General features: G+C 36.7%; 1 protein-coding gene across 1 annotated transcript in view; it reads right to left on the bottom strand.

Annotated features, from left to right (window-relative positions):
- The window catches only part of Adss2 (adenylosuccinate synthase 2), a 31,881-nt gene that overhangs the window by 2,398 nt on the left and 6,059 nt on the right, over window positions 1-23,424 (bottom strand). Inside the window, exons 2-12 of the mRNA XM_048436448.3 lie at window positions 18,610-18,712; window positions 17,861-17,929; window positions 16,446-16,496; window positions 10,976-11,042; window positions 10,534-10,641; window positions 9,704-9,785; window positions 7,690-7,816; window positions 6,104-6,258; window positions 4,813-4,937; window positions 3,549-3,646; window positions 1,296-1,445 (exon numbers count right to left, since the gene is read on the bottom strand). Coding sequence (XP_048292405.1) covers window positions 1,296-1,445; window positions 3,549-3,646; window positions 4,813-4,937; window positions 6,104-6,258; window positions 7,690-7,816; window positions 9,704-9,785; window positions 10,534-10,641; window positions 10,976-11,042; window positions 16,446-16,496; window positions 17,861-17,929; window positions 18,610-18,712 — 1,135 coding nt within the window. The remainder of the gene's footprint in view (window positions 1-1,295; window positions 1,446-3,548; window positions 3,647-4,812; window positions 4,938-6,103; window positions 6,259-7,689; window positions 7,817-9,703; window positions 9,786-10,533; window positions 10,642-10,975; window positions 11,043-16,445; window positions 16,497-17,860; window positions 17,930-18,609; window positions 18,713-23,424) is intronic.

Raw genomic sequence — 23,424 nt, 5'->3', positions numbered from 1 at the left:
TTTTTTTTATAAAGTTCCTAACAGAAAAGATAAGCAAAAATCCACTGTAAGTTTTACATTAAAATGTATAAAAATATCTTGACAATTCTGAACTGCACAGCCTTAGGACAGCCTAGTACACAAGTCCAGGGGAATGACTGGTCATCTCTGCCTCACAGTTCTAATTATTCATAGAATTACTGGGTTCCTCAAGATACTGCCAGGAGAACCCTTTATGCTATTTTATAGGGTTCATTAAGACTCAGCTATTTATAATCCAAAAACTGTAGGCGTTCACAAATATGCTCGCTAAGTTTGACATCAAGCTGTGAGGGACCCAAACAATCTGGAAACAAAAACCATGTCTGAAATGAATCAGGAATAAAAAAGAAACACAACAGAGACAGTGGAAGTACATAATATGTTGCATGTGGAAAATACTTCCATCAAGATAAACAAAAGGATGAAAGGAAAACACAATCCTATAACAGAATGGGCGACATAACTTCATTATGCCCAACTCTGGCCATTTGTTTTGTTTTACATGTGTTACATCCATTTCTCATTTTTTTGGTTTGTGTTCTCTGTTGTATTTCAACAAGGTTTAATTATACAGGCCTGACTAACTTAGCACTCTCAGCAATCCTCCTGCCTTGGTCTCCCATGAGCAAGGACTATATGAGTAAACCAATTCACTCTTTGGCATTACTTTAAATTTCTTGCCAATGAGATGAGCTGGCTAGTTCTATGTCACCCTGACACACAGCTAGAAAGGAGGGAGATCCTCAATTGAAAAAATGCCTATATAAGATTGGGCTCAGGAAAACCTGCGGGGCATTTCCTTAATCAGTGATTAATGGGGGAGGGCCTGGTCCATTTTGGGTGGTGCCAAACCTGGGCAGGTGAATAGCTAAGCAAGCCTGTAGGCAATAATCCTCCACGGCGTCTGCATCAGCTCCTGCCCTGCTGATTTCTTCAACGACAAACAGTGATATGAAAGAGAAGGTCAAATAAACTTTCATCCTCAGCTGCTTTGGTCATGGTGTTTCACTACAGCAACAGTAATGAGATACAGCAATAGATAGATGTCCTATTTATACTCTATTATTTTCTAATGTCCATCCAAGATTTCAACTGACAAGCAGCTTAAACCAAATGATAAAAACAACCACCATCACAACAAAAAACATTTTTTGATGAGGGTGAAAGCTATAAAAGTAAATAATCCAAAATCAAACAAACAAAAAACAACAACAACAACAAAAAACCCCACAAACTAACAGAAAATTAAAGATAGCTGCTCATAAAGTGTTTACCTGGAATTTGAAGCTCATCTTCAATAAACCGAACATAATTTTGTGCATTGACAGGGAGCTCCTTAAATGTCCTTGCATTAGATATGTCTGTGTTCCATCCTGGGAAAGTCTTATACTGAACTTCCACTTTATTTAAGACTTCTTGGTTTGCTGAAAGTTAAGAAGTATATGTGTTTATGGAACACATTGACTGTTGTCAAATGACTTGTTTTTCAGACATGGTTTCTCTTCAGTCCAGGCTGACCTTGTACTCTTGGCAATCCTCCCTTCAGCCTATCCAAGTTAAGGAAGTATAAGCGTGAACCACTATACCCACCTCAAATGACACTGCCAAAAGAAGGTTCAAGGACACTTATCAAAATCCTCAAAACCAGATGTGTCCGAATTTTCAGACCATTAGCAAGGTGAACACCAGCACACATACCCTTTAGGGTAGTATTTTATAAAACAACATTTCAGCAACATGATTATACACTTAAGTGGAGAAAGAATACACAGTTAAAACTTTAGTTACAGTGGTTGATAAATGAGCTGTGCCAAACTTTCTTCTGTTTCTGGAGCATTTTGAATTTCTATACTATTAACCATGTGTGTGTACAACATTAACGTTACAGAAGGCTGGTACATCTTCAATCCTCTGAGAAATCTATTGCAGGATAGACAATTTCTTTTTATTCAATCTAATGACTTTCTCTATATCCCCCTGCTGGAATCTGCAGACATGGTGGATAGTGTAGTACACTATTCAGGTCTCTCTCTTCAGAGCAGAGAGTCTCAAGAATGACTGAGACCATGTAGCAGCTAGAGAGGTTTGTGGAAACACATAGGACTTTCCACAAGAATATTAACAAAGCATAAAACCAATGATACAAGTTCAAGATAATCATTCACCAATTCAATGGTCCCTAAAGTAAGAATCCATAGCACTCAGAGGAAGGCAACAGAATCTGAGTATAACAGACTCTCTGTAACGCCTAGTATTCAAAGGAAGCCATGGGGCATGCAAACAGTGGTCAGCTATACTACATGTACTACTGCTGCCATTACAAGTGATGTTTCTGAGAACATTCTATAACACTTCTTGGATGAAAATTTCCATCTAAGAGTATTTCTGGAGAAATCTGGCTCAAATCCAGATACAAATACAAAACCATAAATTTGACAAGTTCATCTGTTTGAGTTATTAGTATTTTTAATAAAAATAATGAATCTGCTATACAATTATGATGGCTCTTGCCAAGTCACTGTATTTGATTGCACTATTCTTCTTTGATACCTGAGCTATATTAAAACTCTTAAAAACAGCTGAGGTCACATTAACGACCAGGACATAACATATATTTGAGTAATCAATTTTTAAGTAACCATATTCTAAAACATTAACAGATGTCTGTTTTTCTATAAGAGAAACTTGAAAAGTGACAGAAAATTATTCTCCAAGAATGTCTAGTCTCAGGGACATAAAACTTTCCAGCCTGCCAAGTTTCATTAAGGTTGTCAACATTCCTTCAATTGGCACTTCCTTGGTGTTTAAGAAAAACTAATCTGAAAAATCAGCAATTTCCATTTCTAAATCTAGAAGCATTTACTGAATTCCTGAGTAAGGAAACCTAGTGATTAAGACAGGCTTCAGAGACTATACTGGCTCAAGTAGGCATCTCCTTAACCTGGAGGGCTTAAAGGATGGAGTAAGTTCATATACTGAGAAAGAATACAAGATCTAAGGGTCTTTTTTTAAACCCTTTTATTCCCAAGGAAGAGAGAACTCTTCGATGAAAATCATTCAGATGATTTAAAAAAAAAAAAAATTTCTCCCTTACCCATTTTGATGCTGCTATAGGGAGGGGTCCTGCTATATTGTCCAAACCAACTTTAAACTTCTGGGCTCAAAAGTGGGCCTTTTGCCTTAGGCTCCTAAGTAGCTAAGCTACGGGTCATACTTAGCTTATGTATGTCAATTATTTTAAGTTTAAAAAAAAATTAAAAATTAAAGCCATGGTCCAAATGGCTTTCTTATTTTGAGATAAAGTATAAAGTACATGCTTGTGACCCAACTCTGAAATTAATAGAAGTTTTGAACAAAATGTTATTAAGTGAATATATCTGCATCAGTAAGGTAAAAATCAAAGAAAGCCTGTGAATGATATATAATCTTATAACAAGTAACAATTATATATCATACATAATGTATAGTTAGATGACAATATTAACAATCTTATAAACTTTAGACACAGCCTTAAAAAAAAAAAGTACCTGGGAAATGAGGTATGATTTCCCCATCTAATTTGTAAGCAACGCCAACTTTGATTTCTGTAAACATATCCAAAATATCCAACTTGGTAAGGGCCAACCTAATTTTGAAAAAACAAAAACAAAAACCAGACACTGATGAAACAGCAAACTTGTGACCTCCTGTCTAACTGGTACAGGAAAAAGGGAAAACTCATGCAAAGCCCAAAGCTATAAAGCAATTCTAAAAACTTGTTAGGATTGTACTTGAAAGCGTGCCACGCATAAAACACATCGATGAGGACATTCCACTGACATATAGTCTTCATGATATACCAGGGTTACTTTCTAGTAATTACAACGGATTGTCACTGGTGACTTCACACTTGCTCAGCTTTCTTAGGAGGGAAGGCTTGTGGGAAGGCTACCTGGAGTTAAGGATGCATTTTGTGCCCGAGGGACACAGCAGAGCGCACTGTTCCATATAATCACAAGATATTAGGTACACTTCCACACATGCTATCATCCCCAGTTCTTCACTCTGGTTAACATCACCTCCACCCTGCTGGTCAGAAACTGGCAGAGTGAGGAAACATCAAGGATCGCTTCATCATACATCAGTTTCCCGAAAACTGACTGGAAAATAGGAAGTTTAGGGAAAATCTGTGGAAATTAGATAAAATACTAGGTTTGGGATTTTGATTCACAATCTTGGGGGTTGTTTGTTCATTTTTTAAAAAATGAATAAAAAACAAATATTAAAAAAAACCTCTCCCCCCTTTTGCTTGTTAGATGCTCAGCCTATTAATATAGACACAAACACATTTACATAAAATGATAGTAACTTTATCGAGTATGCCTACATCTCATCTCTTTGTTTAAATGTCCATGATGGGAGTAATATCATCACCTTGATTTTAAAGGTGATGAGACCGAGACTCAGAAAGGGGAGCACGTCCAGTCACATCAACATAGGCAATAAGTGTGCACACAGCATTGTCTTTCTGTGTGCAGTGTTCATCCTGCTCATCTAAGCCTACCTGCTACCCATCTCCCCGCCCTCTGTACATGCACACAAGTCAGACTACCAGGGTTCTTCCTAGGGCCTTGGGCGTCTCTTCCTGTGCACTTCCTCCTACCTCTCATCCCACTGCTAAAACTAGGATTTTATTATGGAGGTGAAGGAGTGAAGCTTTTCTGTTAGGGGATTCTCAAGTTACTTCTTGAAAATCAAGATTTGTGGTCATCAACTGTTTACCATTTCTTGAAATAAATCTTGAACACTCACGCAGTAAATCCATTGATCATATGAGCGTATTTGAGTAAAACAAGGTCCAACCAGCCACATCTTCTTTTCCTGCCCGTAGTTACTCCAAATTCTCTACCCCTTGTTTGTAATAATTCTCCAACTTCCTGGATAACACAATTTATGAGTTAGAATATCAGAGCTGTACATTCAGGGAATTATACTAGAGATTATATAATAAACAATATCTCTTTGGGTAAAAACATTTCATGAAATAAGCTGGAGACAGAAGTCCATGGAGATGACATTACTTGGAATATATTCAGTTTTGATTTCATTTTTACATTTTTAAGGTTATATTCTTTCTGTTATATACAGGTCAAATATAGATTGACAAATAACAAAACAATTAGATCCTAATAAGAACAAGTTGTTATGGTCTTAGATGTATACCACAAAAGGGCTCATGTGTTGAAGGCTTGGTTCTCAGCAGTTAGCAATACTGAGAGGTGACTGGATCACAAGGACATTAATGTTATCAAAGGATTAATCTATTGATGAGTGTTGCAGGATATTTGATCACGCTATGTGTGAAAATGTATCTATATTTTACTCCAACTGCCTAATGCACCTGGACTGGTTTAATAAAGAGCTGAACAGCAAATAGCTAGGCAGGAGACTTTAAGTGGGACTTCTGTCTGGGCAGAGAGAGGAACGCAATTTAGGCAGGCAGAGAAGCCAGTACAGAATGAAGGAGAGGAAAAGAGCCACATGGCAGAACACAGATTAATAAAAACAGGTTAAGTTATAATCACTAGTGGGACAAGCCTAAGCTAAAACCAGGCTTTCATAATTACCAAGTCTCCACGTCATTATTTGGGGGTAGGCTTGCTACATATGAGTTCATAGCTGGACTACTGGAAGGCAGGGCTTTGTTAGAGAACAGAGAGTCCTGAGGCTTCCCAAATGCCATGAGGTGAGGTGACCAGTTTTCCTACACCTACCTTTCTGCCACAATGTGTCTTATTACTACTGCCCAGAAACATGAAACAAAAACCATGAACAACAATAAAAAATACATATTTTCTCCTTTTAAATTCCTCCTGTAATTTTCACAACAAAGGGAAAGTTCATAAACAAGTAAGTCATTAATATTATTTAAACAGACAAACCTAGTCAATCATTCTAAGAATTAAGGTCATATAGTTTTACTGAAAATGAGAAGGCAAACATATCAAATGACCCTTGCAAATGAAGAGACAGGAGTCTCTTAAGGTGGATATGATTTTTCTTTCCATACTTTAAAGACTGGATTACTAAGAAAGGGTCTTACATTGTCTTGTTCTGTGGGAAAGGCACCAATACCAACTCTAGTGGTATAAGCTTTTACAACTCCATATACTTCTCCAACGTTTTGAGGGGGCATACCCAAACCTGTACAGACACCTCCAACAGTACAGTTTGAAGAGGTTACAAAAGGGTAAGTTCCTAGAAAATAGAAAAAAAAAGAAACAAAACACTAAGATGAACACATGTACACATATACTCTAAAACAGAATTACATTAAGATCATGCATATTAATTTATTCCAAGTATCTGAAGACTTGACCATAACTGTATTGCCCTCTCTCAGGAGCTCAATGTTTTAGGTTTAATTCTCTTTGTAACGAGTTTAAAATGCAAATGGTCAGAGCTTTAATTGCAGCATTTGAGCTGTAGAGAACCCCAGAGTGTGTCTACTTGCTAACTTGGCTCTATATAGTATGTACTCATTGCTGTGGAAGAATTTTATGCAGGCACCTACCTACATAGTTTGGTTGATTCCTATTAATTCCAAATCACTCCCTGGTGGACACACTTAGGGTACAGCAGGACCCTGGAGCAACAGTAATTTTGTGGTGTTCAACATTTCCTCAGCCTTTGAACTCTATTCAGCAGTCCAAAATTACAGCAACAATTATGAGGGTGCATTTTTCTCCCCTTTATACTTAACTACTTACTCTGTTAACTATACACTCTTTCCAGATTGATTATTATAGGATAAAGGTGAGTGTGTGTGTGTGTGTGTGTGTGTATACACACACACACACACATATATATATATATATATATATATAAAATAGAGAAAATACATTCTCTTTAATTAACTAGTTAGTATCCAAAGGGGTAGCTCAGCAGTTAAGAGCACTTGCTGCTCTTCCAGAGGACCCAGGTTTGATTCCCAGCACCCACTTGATGGCTCACAGCCATCTTTAACTCTATTTCCAGGGGATCCAATGACTTCTGGCCTCCAAGGGCACTGCATTCATGTGGCATACAGACATTCATGCAAGTAAAACACACAAATACATAAAAGTTTAAAAAAAAGTCACCCAGAACTGTTAACCGTGTAAGAAAGTATATTTAGATTTAAGCACCAAGCTTAATGAAACAGTCATCTGAATAAGGTTAGCTTAACCATGAGGATGGAGGAAATGCTGAGCCTACCAGAAAGTCTCATGAACAGAGTGAGTTAACATACATAGGTTTGCTTAGATCTTAAAAAAATATATAATACTAATTTCCATTTTTTAAAAAGATTTAAAAAGGGAAAGATTCTCTACAAATTGATTTTATCATTTTACAGTTCCAGAGAAATAGGAGTTGAATAAATCATGAACCAACTAATGAAATTCAAAATCTGCAGAACTCCAAGCCCACAGAATCCAAATGATCCATTTTTCTAATGAAGTGTAAAATTTGTACTGTGCTTGCCACAATATTATTCCTTTTAAAACCTTGCCATAAGATGACAAGCTCTCTCATTCTTGAATATAATCGCTAAATGCACTATTTATAACCTCCTTAATGCTAACATTAATATTTATATCTAAGTACTTTAGACTCAGTCAAACTCCCTATGAATCATATCTCACTTACCAAAATCAATATCTAACAATGCTGCGTTTGCACCTTCTACCAAGATTTTCTTGGGTGGTCCATGGAGGGCCTCATATAGGAAATAAACTCCATCTCTCACCATCGGTTTAATCCTTTCCATATAACCCTACACAAAGACAAAAACCAGTTTCCATGTGCACTAATACATTATAACACCAGTCAAAGTGGAAACTACCTGACCTTCGACAATGGAAACTGACAAACCCGAGCAGAAGGCGCTGGTGATGGGACTCATCCTAGTGCAACACTTGGATTAGCTCTGGTCTCTCAGAAAAGAATGATTAGCAGTACAAAGGTACGGATGTGGCAAGTGGCAGAGTACTTACCTAGCATGTGTGCGGTCCTGAGCAACATACACACATAAGCACTATGACATTTAAAGGTTCTATATCAACTTCAATGAGAACAGAGCAACATACTCATTCATAAGCTGGCTTTCAGAGAGAATAAGAACTGTCTGTTTACATTAGACAGCACTTTGACATTTTTATTTGAAAGGGTATTTGAAAAGCTGCATTTATAATTTATATAACCAACAATTTTCAATTTCAAATCAGAGTGACACCAAATGTGGAAAGGATACAAACAACACTGGCAAGCATGCTGATGTTAGCGTCAGAGTGCTGTCATCCTTATTACAGCAACAACACCATAATATGTCATCAGCTGATAGTACCAAGTACTAACATGAGGTGCTAGTAATGGTAAACTTCAGAAGTCAAGTAAAAATAAACAAGAATTCCCGAGGGCTGTAGTACGGCTGCAATAGCACCTGATTTCAACTATGGACACCCAGAATGGTAATTCTAGAAGCTATTTACCAGGAAACCACAGGAATATATTGTATCCACTAATGAATGTCTGTCTGGTCTCTCCCTGGTGCTTGTCTTTAATCTCTTACATATTCATATTTCAGTCCTTTCTGTGTGGCTAAAATGACTCTGTAACACATGTCACTCACTTGTGAAAATCTTATTTGTGTCTTTTTTGGCTGTTTCTTTTTCATTACAGTTTTTTTGTTTGTTTTGGTTTGGTTTTGGTTTTTTGAGACAGGGTTTCTCTGTAGCTTTGGATCCTGTCCTGGAACTAGCTCTTGTAGACCAAGCTGGCCTCAAACTCACAGAGATCCGCCTGCTTCTGCCTTCCGAGTGCTGGGATTAAAGGCACGCGCCACCACCACCAGGCTTGCTGTTTCTTTTTCTTAATTCTTTCCCCCCCCCCCCCTCAGGAATGACCTACTCATGTAGCCCAGGCTGGGCTCCAACTCAGTATGTTCCTGAAGAACTTGAACTTCTGACCTTCCTGTTTCTGCTTTTCAAGTGATAGGATTACAGGCATAGGCCACCACACTCAATTTATGAGAATCATAAACAGACCCATGGTCTACACTATTCAAGAATGACATATGATATGGAGATTCTTACTCGGTTCTGGTAACAGTATTAATACTTTTACCAGGCATATAGAAAACAAAGCAAAATTTACCAATGATTGAGAAACCTTCTGCTAACTCAGGCACCACTGGATCTAACAGTTACCATTGATGGGCTTCTTAGGTGACCAGTAAAGTTATGTCTCAGAAATAAATGCTGAAGAAACTGACTGCTTACCAACCCTAAACACGCTGACTTTACACTGCCTCTTTCTTTACGGATTCACACTTCAGCAGTCATGCAGTTTCTTCATAATCCAAATCTGAACTTCCTTCTGTTCAAAATTCTCCAACAGCTTTCCACTGTTTCCTGAATGAAGGTAAGTTTACTGCAGGTGTACCTGTTACCTACAATCTGGCTATTTTCAATACCATTTCCTTTTCCCGTCCAATATTCCATTTAGACCAAACTGCATGACATTATACAAACATGCTATGCCTAAGAATGACTTGCAAATTCTTTCATAAGTTAATACAGAAAGCTGGAGTGCATGAAAAACCTAAATGTCAGTTTGGTAAATCAGTATTTAAGAGCACATCACTGAGCTAAGACAGCATTACCTTAAGTTTCTGTAATTCACCTTCAATGTCTATTTCCAAAGTAGGGTATATAGATTTGTACTGGTTAGCTAGAACTTTGAACCTGAGAAAGAAACAGATCATGGCATTAACTATCTTAAAGTATACTTCAAATAATATCATGTTCAAGTCAAGTGATTTCTATGCTTTGTAAATGGTCTCAAAAGCAAATTAGTTCTGAAACTAAAGGTACTTTTTGAGAAAATTTTAAAAATTTAAAAAGGAGACAAGCATACAAATAAATTATATTTATTCATAATAAGTATAAAGTTTTTACATTGAAGACAAAATATAATTAAAGTGATATGTACGGTTGGAGAAAGGACAATAACTAAAATATGAAAATAGAAAAGATGAAACACATTCTTCTGTGTAAAAAAATGAAAGGGGATGGTCTATATGATACTCAGACACTAGCAACTGATCTCTGGACTTTCAGTATAGTCGCCTGCCAATGCAAACAAACAACTACATTTCCATGGAAACCGTACCATAGAGACTACATCATTGTAGCATCTCTAGTTTTGAAGATGTGCACAATAATTTACCTGGAAAGACATAATGGGGTCCCTGAATCCTAGGATATGGTGAGTAGTACATTAGTATTACCATACTGGGGACACTTCGTTTCAAAGAAAACCAAGTCACATGTCAATTCTTAAAAACAACATAGCTTGTCTCAGGTAATCATTCTTACATCATCATTAGGTTATTTTTTTCATGAAGTTAATCTGAATACTGATGCTTCAATTTTTGTACTTCATTTTAAAATGCTTTTGTTTTTTTTAATTTTGAAAAAACAAGTCTGTTACCTCTCAGAGAAGCCATCAAAGTCAGAAACAAGATCACACATCCGAAGTCCACTCCGAGCGGCTTTGGAGGAATACACTGGGCCGATGCCCTTTTTTGTGGTACCCAAACTTAAAAACAAACCAAAACAAGCTTCAAGTTACAGAGGGAAGATGTAAGTCTTGAGCCAGATCTTTCCAAAGAAGAAAGTTACATATAACTGTTTTTTATGCAATTTCCTGCAAGTTTATTTGCATAATCTAACTGGATTTCTCTGAAACCTAAGTAAAATAGTCTTACTTATTCTGAATTTTGTTTTATTTCTTATTCTAAATTTTGTTTTATTTCTGGTTCACATTTATTTATATACAAGGAAGTGGTCAAACTACATCAAAATTAAACAGATGTGTGTGTGTGTGTGTGTGTGTGTATGTATGTATGTATGTATGTATGTATATATCATACTTTTTTCCTGCTTGTTCTTGTCTCTGCTGTTCCTGGATACCATCAGCTGCTTGGTGAAAATCAAATACTGAAAAGAAACCAAACAAATCACAGTTGTTATTGAAACAGAGATAACATAGAGAATAAAAACAGTCTACTTCAAATTACTAAAACCAGAAATCTTTCCAACCTTGTTTATGACAAATTATACTGTTATATTCCTAAATTTCTATGGCAGCTTACACTTGTAAGGTAGTGTACACTGTACACTAAACAGGTTGTGGCAGAACAACAAGTTTGAGGACAGCCTAGATCACAGAGTGTTTCAAAAAGCAAAAAAAGAAGAAAAAGCGGGGGGAAAAAAAGGCTAAATTTAGAATATCCTTAACTGATGACCATCCTAGAACTCACTGTTAATAACCAGGCTGACCTCAAACTCAAGATCTCTGCCTCCTCAGTGCTGGAATTAAAGGCATCAACACCAACACCCAGCCAAAGATAATCTTTTTTTTTCTTCTACATCTTCAAGTCCGGGCTCTAGGAGGAGTCTAGAGATCACTTTGACACCTCCTCTTTTTCCTCCTAGTCCCAAACGTCCATCACCTTTCACTAAAGCTACACTCTAACCTGTGCATCTTTCTACTCTTGAACATGGAATTCAAAATATTTAATGCATCCAAAAATTTCTTGCCAAGACACAAATAACTCATCGCATCCTTGTCTATAAACTTAATGATTTTCCACAACTCTTAAGGAAAAACTGATATGGCAAACACTCTTCTGCTCATATCAGCACCCTTGCAGTCCTTGACACAGTATAAACTTCCTGTGCTATGTGCCTCTATGCACCAATATGCATATTCACACCCACTGACAATACCCTGAGCAGTAGGATTACGACAGTTTGCTAGTTAATTTCTGTACCAGCAACTGCTCAAATAATTACTGACTCAGTACATAAACAGCTCACAGGCAGGCAAGCCTAGGGTTTTATTCTATGAACTTCTAACTAAAGTTTATTTGCTTGTCTTTTTCTTAAACAGACCATAGTTTTATAGTTAACAGACCATAAAATCAGTTTTAGGTATACAATTCAGTGATTTTATCATAGTATGCCAGGATTTCTTTTTATCAATTATGTTATTTCCAAATAAATTATTAAACAAAACAACTGATTTCTCAGAATTAAAGAAGCATTTTGTTTGTTTGTTTTTTTTCAAAGATAGAGTTTCTCTGTGTAACCCTGGCTGTCCTCAAACTCAAAGACTCACCTGTTCTTGCCTAACAAGTACTAGGATTAGCGATGTGTACCACCACGAGCATTAGAAGATGCATATTAGTTATATAAACTATAAAATTTTGATAAAACCTGGACTGAAATTGCATTCTCACAATCCTTAACCTCCAAAGCTATGCAGAAAGTGTTGTTCCCCTAATCTCCTGCTTTTGAGACACTTGCAGAAACTACAAGGGCAGCTCCACCCAGAGCCCTGCTTAGCAAGGTTAACACCTTTGTTAACCTTCTTAACAAATGTGCTGACATTTTGTTTGTGATCTAATAAATAAATCTTGCCTGAAGATCAAAATGTAGAGTTAGCCACTAGCTAGCCATAGAGACCTGACAGTGGTGGCACACACCTTTAATACCAGCACTCAGGAGACAGAGATTGTGAGTTCAAGGCCACTTTGGCTACAGGAGATTGACCTAGTCTAAAAGAAAAACAGACAGACTGTGGTGGCTTTAACCCCAGTACTCGGGAGTCACACTCCTTTAATCCTAGCACTAGGGAGGGAGAGACAGGAAAGGATATGACCTGGCAGAGAGAGGACTATAAGGCAGGAGAAGACAGGAGCTTAGTCCATTCAAAGGATTCATGGAGACAGAATCTTGCCCCCCTTGGTCTGAGGATTTAGTAGAGGTAAAGACTCTCTAGTGACTGGATCCTTTACTTCTCTTATTTTTCAGCATTTACCTTGATATCTGACTCTGGGTTTTAATCATTAAGACCAATTAGAATTCACACTACAATCACCAGTTTCCTCTGGGATGTCTTGCGAGAGTTTTGAAATTTTTGTATATTACAGATGCTGAATTTGCAGTGTGTGAATCAATATAAGTCTCAGCATCACACAAGTAGGTAAAACAGTATCCTTAAAATTATATTAAAATATTACACAGCAAATGATAGCTATAAGAATGTCACAGAAGCCGGGTGGTGGTAGTGCACACCTTTAATCCCAGCACTTGGAAGGCAGAGGCAGGCGGATCTCTGTGAGTTCGCGGCCAGCCTGATCTACAAGAGCTAGTTCTAGGGGGCTGGAGAGATGGCTCAGAGGTTAAGAGAACTGACTGTTGTTCTGGAGGTCCTGAATTCAATTCCCAGCAACCACATGATGGTTCACACTCATCTATAATGAAATCTGGTGCCCAGAACACTATATACATAATAAATATTTTTTTTTTTTTAAAAAAAGAGCTAGTTCTAGGACAGGCTCCAAAGTCACAGAGAAACCCTGTCTCAAAAAACAAAACAAAACAAAACAAAAAAACAAGAAAAAAGAACACAAAAAAGAATGTCACAGTAATGCTATTTTTAATAAACTAATATTGGAAAAACTCAATTTTCATCAATGGTAAAGGGTAACAATTTTTTAAAAAGAAAAATTTTGCTTCAAGTAGCAATAACAATAGAATTGTAACAATTATAGGCAGAATGTTCAGTGGAGGCCAGATGCAAAAGACAGTATAAACTATAGTTTTAAGTAAAGCTCCAAATGACAGAACTAATCTGTAAGAAAGGATGAGCTATGGTAACCTTTGACCAAAGGGAACAAATAATGACTCAGAAAAGTCATCAGAGCAATTTTTCCCAGGCACTTGGAAGCCTCTATCATTGGGTTGTGTGTGTTTTTGTGAATTCCACCATTTCATGTTGTCCTTCAAGCTACCATCATATGATTAGTGTGATCATGTTTCTATCCTGTTGCCCAGACAGTAGCTTTTCTAAATAATTTCAGGGACCAAAATTAGTCTTAAGAGTTGTTTCATTAAACCCCAATTTAACAATGCAGTTATAAAACAACTGAGATATTAGAATATGCCATATAATTTCTTCTGCATAAAAAATATGCATTTAAAAACTTTCCATTACCAGAAGTTAAAAAGGCAACTAGAAAACCACAAATAAATGGGTGACAGAACAGTTGAACTGTATTTTCAAAAATTAATTTAGCACCCTGACACAAAGTTACTGCTTTCCTAGGCCTCAGGCAGCTATTAGTCTACCAGAACAATGACTTTCACAGTAATATCTTAATGCCTTCCAATTATTTTTGATTACTCTCTCTGAAGCTGTTTTGAATATTGCTTCTGTTTGCTACAGAAGTCTAGACATTGAAGAAAAGAAAAACCATCTTGAGAATTTATTCTAATTTTTAAAACAAGGTTACTGTACATCCTTAGCAGTTTCATTAGTTAAAAAAAAAATCATTCTAGGTAAATTTGGCTGAGTTTCACTAATCTAAGTATTTGATACTGGTAATTACTCAGCACTTTCTACCACTGAACTACACTATCAGTGCTATACTTCAGCTTCATTAACACAATGATATAATGCATTCGATGTAACCCACAATACAGCTAACACCTTCTTGGCTTGCTTTCCCGTGCCTCATCTCCGATGGGCTTCACTTCTCAGGGAATCCTCCCAGGCACTTTATAACTAACATGCTCCCACTACCTCTTCAAATACCCGCTTCTACTTAGGACTATTTTCCTAACACCCAGCCTCACCTTGAAACTGTGCCATGACATTCATGATACATTTATCTTACATATTGTTGTTACATATCTTACATATTAAAGGATTTTTTAATAGTGTCTTTTCTAAGACTCTTGCACCTTCAGTGCCTGGGATTGTGTCTAGCACAAGGCAGGTACTCAACAGAAGAATAAAGAACAGACACTAGCAACTCTGCACTTGGAATGCTTAAAATGTTTAAGTTGTCTACTCATTTCTCAGTTCTTATTACAAACTACATCAATAGGGCAGGACAGAAGATGATGTAAAAAAAAAATTCTACATTAAGTTGCTTAATTTTTTTAATTTAAAAAAATTTTAGCCAGGGAATAACTAGTAGCATACACCTTTAATCCCAACACTCAGGAGGCAGAGGCAGGTAGAATTTTTTTTTGAGGCCAGTCTGGTGTTCAGAGCAAGTTCCAGGGTGACTAGAGCTACACAGAGAAACCCTGTTTTCAAAAACCAAAAATAAAACAAAAACAAAACAAAACAAACAAACAAACAAACAAAAAACCTCTTAGTCTCTTAGTCATTTTATTTTCTGTGTGTTTTGCCTGCATGTGTGCTTTGTTCCCAGAGGTAAGAAGAGGGGATCGGATCCCTGGAAGTGGAGTTCTGGGTGGTGTGAACCACCATGTGGGGTTCAGGATCAAACCCAGGATCTCAGCAAAGTAATGAATACTCCTAACCTCCTGAGCCGTCTCTTCAGCCCTGCTTAAATATTTCTAAAACTGTAGAGCATCTTTATCATTTTAAAATTTCTTTAAAACTACTGACATTGTATTAAGTTTATACCAAAACTTAATGTTTTGTATAAACATTTGACATGAAATATATGACAACAGCGGGAAAGACTGGACAAGCAAATCGAAGCATGCTAGTGTCAGAGCCTTCTGGGAGTCGATCCCATAGCAGGTTGTTAAGAGAGGAGGGTGAGAGGATCACACACTTGAGGCCAGAGTGGAATATACAGAGACTTCCAGTCCAGCCTGGCAACTCAGCAAGACTGTGAGTCAAAGCCAAAAAGAAAGAAGGGTCTTTCTGACACTTTGTACCATCTGCCCCAGCACCCCTCCTTTTTGCCCTGGCAGTCTAAAGCACTGAAGTAATTCCCCCAATATGCAACCTGCATTCTCAGACAAAATGATGAACTTAAAACATTTGTATAGAGAATCCTACTTTGAGTTTTTGAAAATATCCAAGTAGTCATACCAATAGCTTTTGAAGTATCAAGTATAGAATAAGGATAAGCAGGCCACTAAAAACAAATCATACAGGATACTAGTGATATAAAAATGCTCAACAATAGCACAAAATGGCTCTTTATAGATTTATAGATTAAGAACTTTATGGTGAACAATGTAATGGAAAAGAGGACATTCATTAAAAAAAACTATATGCTAATTCAGTATAGTTTTCTTCAAAAAATTTTATCTTTGTTTTGTTTTTTTGAGACGTTTCTTAGAACTCACAGAGATCCACCTGCCTCTGCCTCCAAGTGCTGGGATTAAAGGCGTGTGTCATCACACACACACACACACACACACACACACACACACACGATCTTATGCATTTTACTTCAACTACAATCCATAAACGAACATAAGAGTCAATTCATCTCTAAATGCCTTCACTTGATACATTTGATTAAAAGGCAGTTATAAATAAATACAATATGGCCTCCATACCAATATGAGCTCTGTCCGATATGATAAGCCTTTTTTCCCAGCCATCTAGACCTAGGAGAAAAAAGATACACTTTATCAAACATTTTGATTTTTTTTTAAGATTTAATTTCTTTATGAATAGAATGTTTTATAAGAGTGTTTTTACTGAAGCATTCATGTTTGTATCTTTATTTCTGCATGGGAAGATGCATGGAGCTTATCAAGGCTGTCATTGGCTTTCTTAACATCCAAGCTCATTCATGCTCTAATCTCCAAGTATTTTGTTCTAAACAGTTCCTGTCTCAAGGCAGTCACACTCACATGAATACTTAGGAACCCCCAAAAGCAAAGAGCAGTAAAATATTTTTCTGGACATAGGTGTGGAGATTGGGTATATACCATTTGAAAATTTAAGAGAAAGAAATTGGTTTTAATAATGGCACCCTTCCCAAGAAAGAGTTACAAAGAAATGTGACTAGACAAAACAATGATTTCTCCAGAGTACTGGAGATTACTAGACGTAGGATACGGAATGATAACGAAATAGATGCAGTGCCCCATGTAACTATGAGCTGTTTGCATTCATACCTGGGTTCCATCATTCAATAAACAAGGGGAAATGACTGTTGGAGGAACAGACAAAACAAATTCAAACAGGTAGTTTCCTTCATATTACCAAATTAATAAATTATATGTGTTCTCAGGATAAACTGCTCTCAAAACTAACATCTGGATGTAAAAATCAGGTTTGGGAGCTAGGAAAGTTGCTCAATGATATAGCACTTGCCTATCATGTACACGCACCTAGCTTCAATCCCCAATACAAAAAAGTTTCAAACATAAAATAATAATAATAATAAATAATAATAATAATAATAATAATAATAATAATAATAATAATAATAAAAAGCCAGGTGGTACTAGTGCAGACCCTTACTCCCAGCACTTGGAGAGCAGAAGTAGGCAGATCTCTTGAGTTAGAGCCCAACCTGCTCTACAGAGTGAGTTCCAGGACAGACAAGGCTACGTAAAGAAACCCTGTCTCAAAAAACTAAGAATAAATAAAACAAAATAAATAAGAATCTGTTGCTACCTTTGACAGTACCCACAATTTGAATCTTTACAGACTAAGGGGTGGCCTCTCCCGCAGAGCACTACAGGTGCTGTACTCAGGCCAGACCTAAACTAGTACGCTCCCCACAGCTGTTTCTGACGTGCAAAAATGTATTCTAAACTGGTTTAGGGGACAGTCTAAGGAAAACATTACAAAGAAATGAAAAAAAGTAGATTCAGCAAGTAAGGTGCAGAGTCATTATCACTCAGTGTGATGAGTCACATACTGAAAGGGTGCACGGCAAGACCAGTCAATGAGATGAAGAAAATGAGAACACATTTAATGAAAATAACACAGTACAGTTAAACTCGTTCATTCATACCTCTTCCCTTTTGAACATTTTTCTCCGCTTCTTCAAACAATCCAGGAAGATGAATTACCACACCATTTCCTAAAAGAAACAAATAATCTCCACCTTAAACACCTGTAATTATAATATAGACATACATATAAAAGTTAAAATGTAGACATGTATAATCATCTATTTTGAACAGAAGAACAAGTTACATTTATTAACAAATCATTGCATTTTATTAAGGAATTACCAGAGAAATCATTCAAAGTTTGTAACATATCAATGATAAGGGATATAAAACACTAAAATTACATTGAAAACAACTTGGAATATCTTTGAAACAAGTGAATCCTGTTCCAAAAGAAGCTAACAGCACAGCTGGGCTATGGTTTAGACCAATGTCTTTCAGAAGCACACACCACTGTGGTCACAAAATCAGTTTAGTGTGCTATGAGCATTTTTAAACAATGAAATACAAATCATCAGATTATTATTTGTAAGAATTTAGAATGAACTATTTCTTAGTTAGGTCTCTGGAGAACTGACCTGATAATCGGAGCTTCTCTATGGAATAAAGACTACAACACGCACAGATCCTTGCAAAGTGACACCCTGGGACCCAAAGAGGAACAAGCAGCCTGCTGGCTCTGTCCTATAAGGTATCTTGGTCAACATTAGTGATGTGACAAGGACCCTTTGGTTGGTAAAAATGAAGTCAGTTTTGATACTGAAAATATACCACTATTGTCCCAAAGAGGTTCAGTTTAAACACTCACCAATGAAGGCAGTCACATTTGGGTTAATTATTCCGCTAGGTAATAGATGAAAGTCATATTCCACAGAATCTACAACAACTGTGTGGCCAGCATTATTTCCTCCCTGAAACAAAATAAAGGAAGAAATTGAGCCTGATAATAAATATGGCAAATAGCTTAACTAACTAATTCCTACTAAGATGGCAATATAACCCAAGGAAATCCAAATGTCTGCCATATATATTAATTTACTGAAAAATATATCATTTGGTTCTTTCCACGCTATAGTACACTTGAGGGATTACTCTGAAAGGAACAAGAAATTGATGAATTCAGGTTTCTGGGAATACAGGAAGTTACATAACTTTTTAAGAGAAGAAGGGTAAAGCTCAATCCACTTAGTTTGTAGGTATCTCTGGCCCTATATAGGGCATGGATTAGTCCAATTATTCCTGTCATTTATACCCACTGTACTAAGTTTCAAGCTTATGTATTTTGGCTGTATTCACTCACTTCCTTTACATCCTCTTCCCCACCCAATTCCTTTTTCTAAATCATCAATATTTACGTTTCTAGACTATTATATATGCAAATAATGCCATTTCATTCTTCTTTATGGATGAATAAAATCTGCTGACTGATAACTACATTTGTTTATTCAATAATGTTAAAGGCCATTCCACAACCTTGCAAATAAAACCATTTCATTCTTTTATATTCTTTTTAGCTATACATACAATAATTAAACTGGTCCCACAATGAAAGCGATTTGAGTTGTTTCCAGTTTTCTGTCATTATAAACAATACTGCCATAAACTTCCCAGTATATATTATTACACTCATAACAATTTATCACCATTCTGGTAGAATCCTAAAACATACATTATATTCCAAAAGCACGTTATTTATTTTAAGTTAGTCTTTTTGAACTAACACAACTTTTATATGGATTTTTATCTCTTTAGCCCACAGGCCAATCATTCTTTCTAAAAATCATAAATTTTGTGCTTCAGAAAACATGTCTCAAAATATCAAGAAAGTCAGATCTCTTAAAACATGAAGCACATTAAAATTTCCTAGTTTCCCCCCAAATTCTAATTTGTCATTACTAAAATTGTTTAATTCTAAATTGTTATTATTAAATTTAATAAATATTTACTAGATGTTCAATGTATTGGTAACTTTGAGACAAATGAACAGTTCCTTATTCTAGGTTGAACATTCTTTCCTAATTCACAAAGCCCCCAAGTCTGAAATGCTGTATCACACGATCCAGTAGTGGAAAATTCCACACCATGAAGCTTCTATCCCATGCACAAATTAAAAGCCTGAAATCTGAAACACTTCTGGTTCACAAACACTGTAAATGCAGAATACTCATTTTTAATAATTCAGCCGTTAAGTATAAAGTAAATTAGGTTCTCAAAACCTCTTAAACAAATCACTTAGATGAAAAGGAGATAGGATTCATCCTATGCAGGAGAATCGTTCCATTTTTTTAGTGTCCTTCCAATAACTAAATGCCACTCATCTGAATTCTCCTCTTCGAATGCTTTGTCACTAAGAAAATGCATTTGCAGCTGGGCAGTAGTGGTGCACACCTTTAATCCCAGCACTTGGGAGGCAGAAGCAGGCGGATCTCTGTGAGATCAAGGCCAGTCTGGTCTACTAGAGCTAGCTCTAGGACAGGCTCCAAAGCTATAGAGAAAGCCTGCCTTGAAAAACAAAAACAAAAACAACAACAAAAAAAAGGCTTTGCTGAGTTGTGAAAACTTCTTAATCAGTGGTTTAAATTTGTTTACAGAAGATTACCAGACATCAAAGACTCACTGCACTTATGAATAAAGAGTCTTATTTTCAATTTCTGTGTAATTTTGCAAAACTGTACAATGTGTGGGTGTGAGTTTTTTCCAGTTCAAGAGAATAAATGTTTATAAATGTCAAAAAAAAAAAAAAGTCTATCCTGTGTTGTGGTGCACTCCTATAATCCTAGCCCAAGGCAGGAAGAGTCAGAAATTAAGTCATCCTCAGCTACAGTAGTGAGTTTGAGGTCAGCCTGAGCTACACAAGACCTTGTCTCAAAAGTGGCCCTCAGTCCATGATTTGTTTAAAGAACTGCCTTACTATAATTATTACATAAAAATGTTCATGTTGTGTAACAAAAGCCTACGTTCTTAGCTAATGTTTCACCATGTCAGGTAGCAATGACAACATCAATCACAGTTATGGATGAAAACTGGCATATACATTTTTAAAGGCAGATGGTTATGAATAATAATTTAGGGAGATAAATTAGTTTATTCCTTAAGTTTGTCCAAGTTAATATGCAGTTTGGGCCAGAAAGTTCAATAATAAAAGACCAGAAGTCACATGCCGCAAAGCTTGCTCACTGAAATACTAGCCAACATTTTTAAATCGTCAGTTCAATTTAAATATTTAAGTTTAGCTGTATGTGAGAATATGGTGAAAATATCCAGAATAGTCTTGGATTTCCTTAAGTGCCATTCAGGGGAAACTGAGATATAAAAAATTAATTTTAAAACACAGTAAGGTAGAGAGAAACAATAAACGAGATCTCCTGAAACTGAAAAGCTTCTGTAAAACAAAGGACATGGTCAACAAGACAAAATGACAGCCTACAGAATGGGAAAAGTTCTTTACCAACTCCACATCAGACAAGAGGTCTGATCTCCAAAAAATATACAAAGAACTCAAGAAGTTGGTCATCAAAAGAACAAATAATGCAATTTAAAAAATGAAATACAGACCTAAACAGAGAACCCAACAGAGGAATCTAAAATGGCTGAAAGGCACTTAAGAAAACGTTCAACATCCTTAGTCATCAGAGAAATGCAAATCAAAACAACTCTGAGATTCCATCTTACACCTGTAAGAATGGCCAAGATCAAAAACACTGATGACAACTTATGCAGGAGAGGTTGTGGGGAAAAGGGAACACTCCTGTATTGCTGGTGGATACTGATCAGATAGATGGAGAGGTCACATATTTTATCAGACAGAAAAACAAACAGGTTCTAAGTAGGAGCAACACTGCCCATGACCTCACCCTCCACCTGCAAACTATGAGAAGATAAAACCACACTTCCCATACAACTCTATGTGCTCCATGCCCAGATGAACCTCAAATTGAAAAATACCAACTTGTATATGGCCACACCAACCTGAACACGGCCTATTTGGTCTCCCAAAAAATGAAGAAACAGAAATAGTATGAGCCCAAAAGAACTTTAGTATATATCATGTGCAAAGTTTTTCAGGAAATCCTAAACTTGAATGCCGTGCATGATATTTATATAGTAAATACCAGGAATAAATGCAAGTTAATTATACTGAGATCAGCAATAGAGTATGAAAGAAAATCTAAAGATGCTGTGGGACAATGGTCTGTACCCTGTTACTTGTATTTTAAATAAATGCTGATTGACCAGTAGCCAGGCAGGAAGTATAGGCAGGGCAATGAGAATTCTGAGAAGAGGGAAGTTTCAGTCTACAGTGTCACCAAGATGCAGAGGACGCAAGAAACTGCCTTGCAGTGAAAGGTACCAAGCCACGTGGCTAACAGACAAGAATAATGGGTTAATTTAAGATGTAAGAATGAATTAATAAGAAACCTGAGATACTAGGCCAACCAGTTTATGATTAATGTAGACCTCTGTATGTTTATTTGGGACTAAATGGATGTGGGACCTGGTGGGACAGAAACCTTGGTCAACCCAAAAACTCCTTATCACCAAACATCTCTCACATGGTATATATCCCCTAATAGGTACATGTTACCAGTTTTATTTCACTGCTATTCTTACATTAAGATTAAATACCTAGATGCTGGTGTGGTGGTTTGAATGAGAATTGTTCCTAGAGGCTCATATATTTGAATACCTGGTACCCAGTTAGTAGAACTGTCTGGGAAGGATTGGGAGGTGTGGTCTTGTTGGGGAGGGTTTGTCACTGGAGCAAACTTAGAGGTTAAAAATAGAGCATGACTCCCATTATCCTCTGCTTCATGGCTGAGGATCAATATATGAGCTCTCAGCTAGTCTTTCACTCTGCCATCATGGACTTTTAACTCTCTGAAACCACACGACAAAAATTATGTTTTGGTCATGGTATGGTTGCAGCAATAGAAAAGTAACAAAGACAGAAATTGGTACCAGAGAGTGGACTATTGCTGTGACAGACTATGTGCTTTTAGAAGAAAGTGGGAAGATTTTGCAACTTTGGACTAGGAAAACAGTTGGATGCTGTGAGCAGAGCTTAATGGGCCATCCAAATAAAATCCTGTTGAGAGCTATATAGACTGTATGTGGAGGTCCAGCTCAAGAGGTTCCAGGGGCAAACAATAACAGCAACGGAGCTAGAGAACATTCTGGTGAAACTTTGGCAAAGAATATGGCTGCTTTTTCCCTTGTACTAAGGATTTGCCTGAGGCTAAATTGAAAAGTAATGGACTCTAAAACCATAAACCAAATTAAATGCTTTCTCTTACAAGTTGCCTTAGTCATGGTGTTTTATCACAGCAATAAAGTAACTAAAGCAGTTGGACAGATGGCTCAGCACCTAAGAATATTTGTTCTTGCAGAGGACCTAGGTTCGAGTCTCAGTACCCACACAGCTGCTCACAACCATCTATAACTTCAGCTCTAAGGGGTACGATGACCTCTTCTAACCTCCACAGGCATCAAACAGAAACACAAGTGATACACAATCATAAATGCAAACAAAGCACTTATATTAATAAAATAACAACTCTAAAAAGAATAAATTAATATCTTGGGCAAGCATTAGGACAAAAGCCTACAATCTCAGCATTCAGGA

This window comes from Myodes glareolus, chromosome 5 (assembly GCF_982192425.1).
Source record: "Myodes glareolus chromosome 5, mMyoGla1.1, whole genome shotgun sequence".
Taxonomy (NCBI): Eukaryota; Metazoa; Chordata; class Mammalia; order Rodentia; family Cricetidae; genus Myodes; species Myodes glareolus.
Note: the sequence above shows the minus strand (reverse complement) of the source record. Positions and strands in the feature narration are given on the sequence as shown.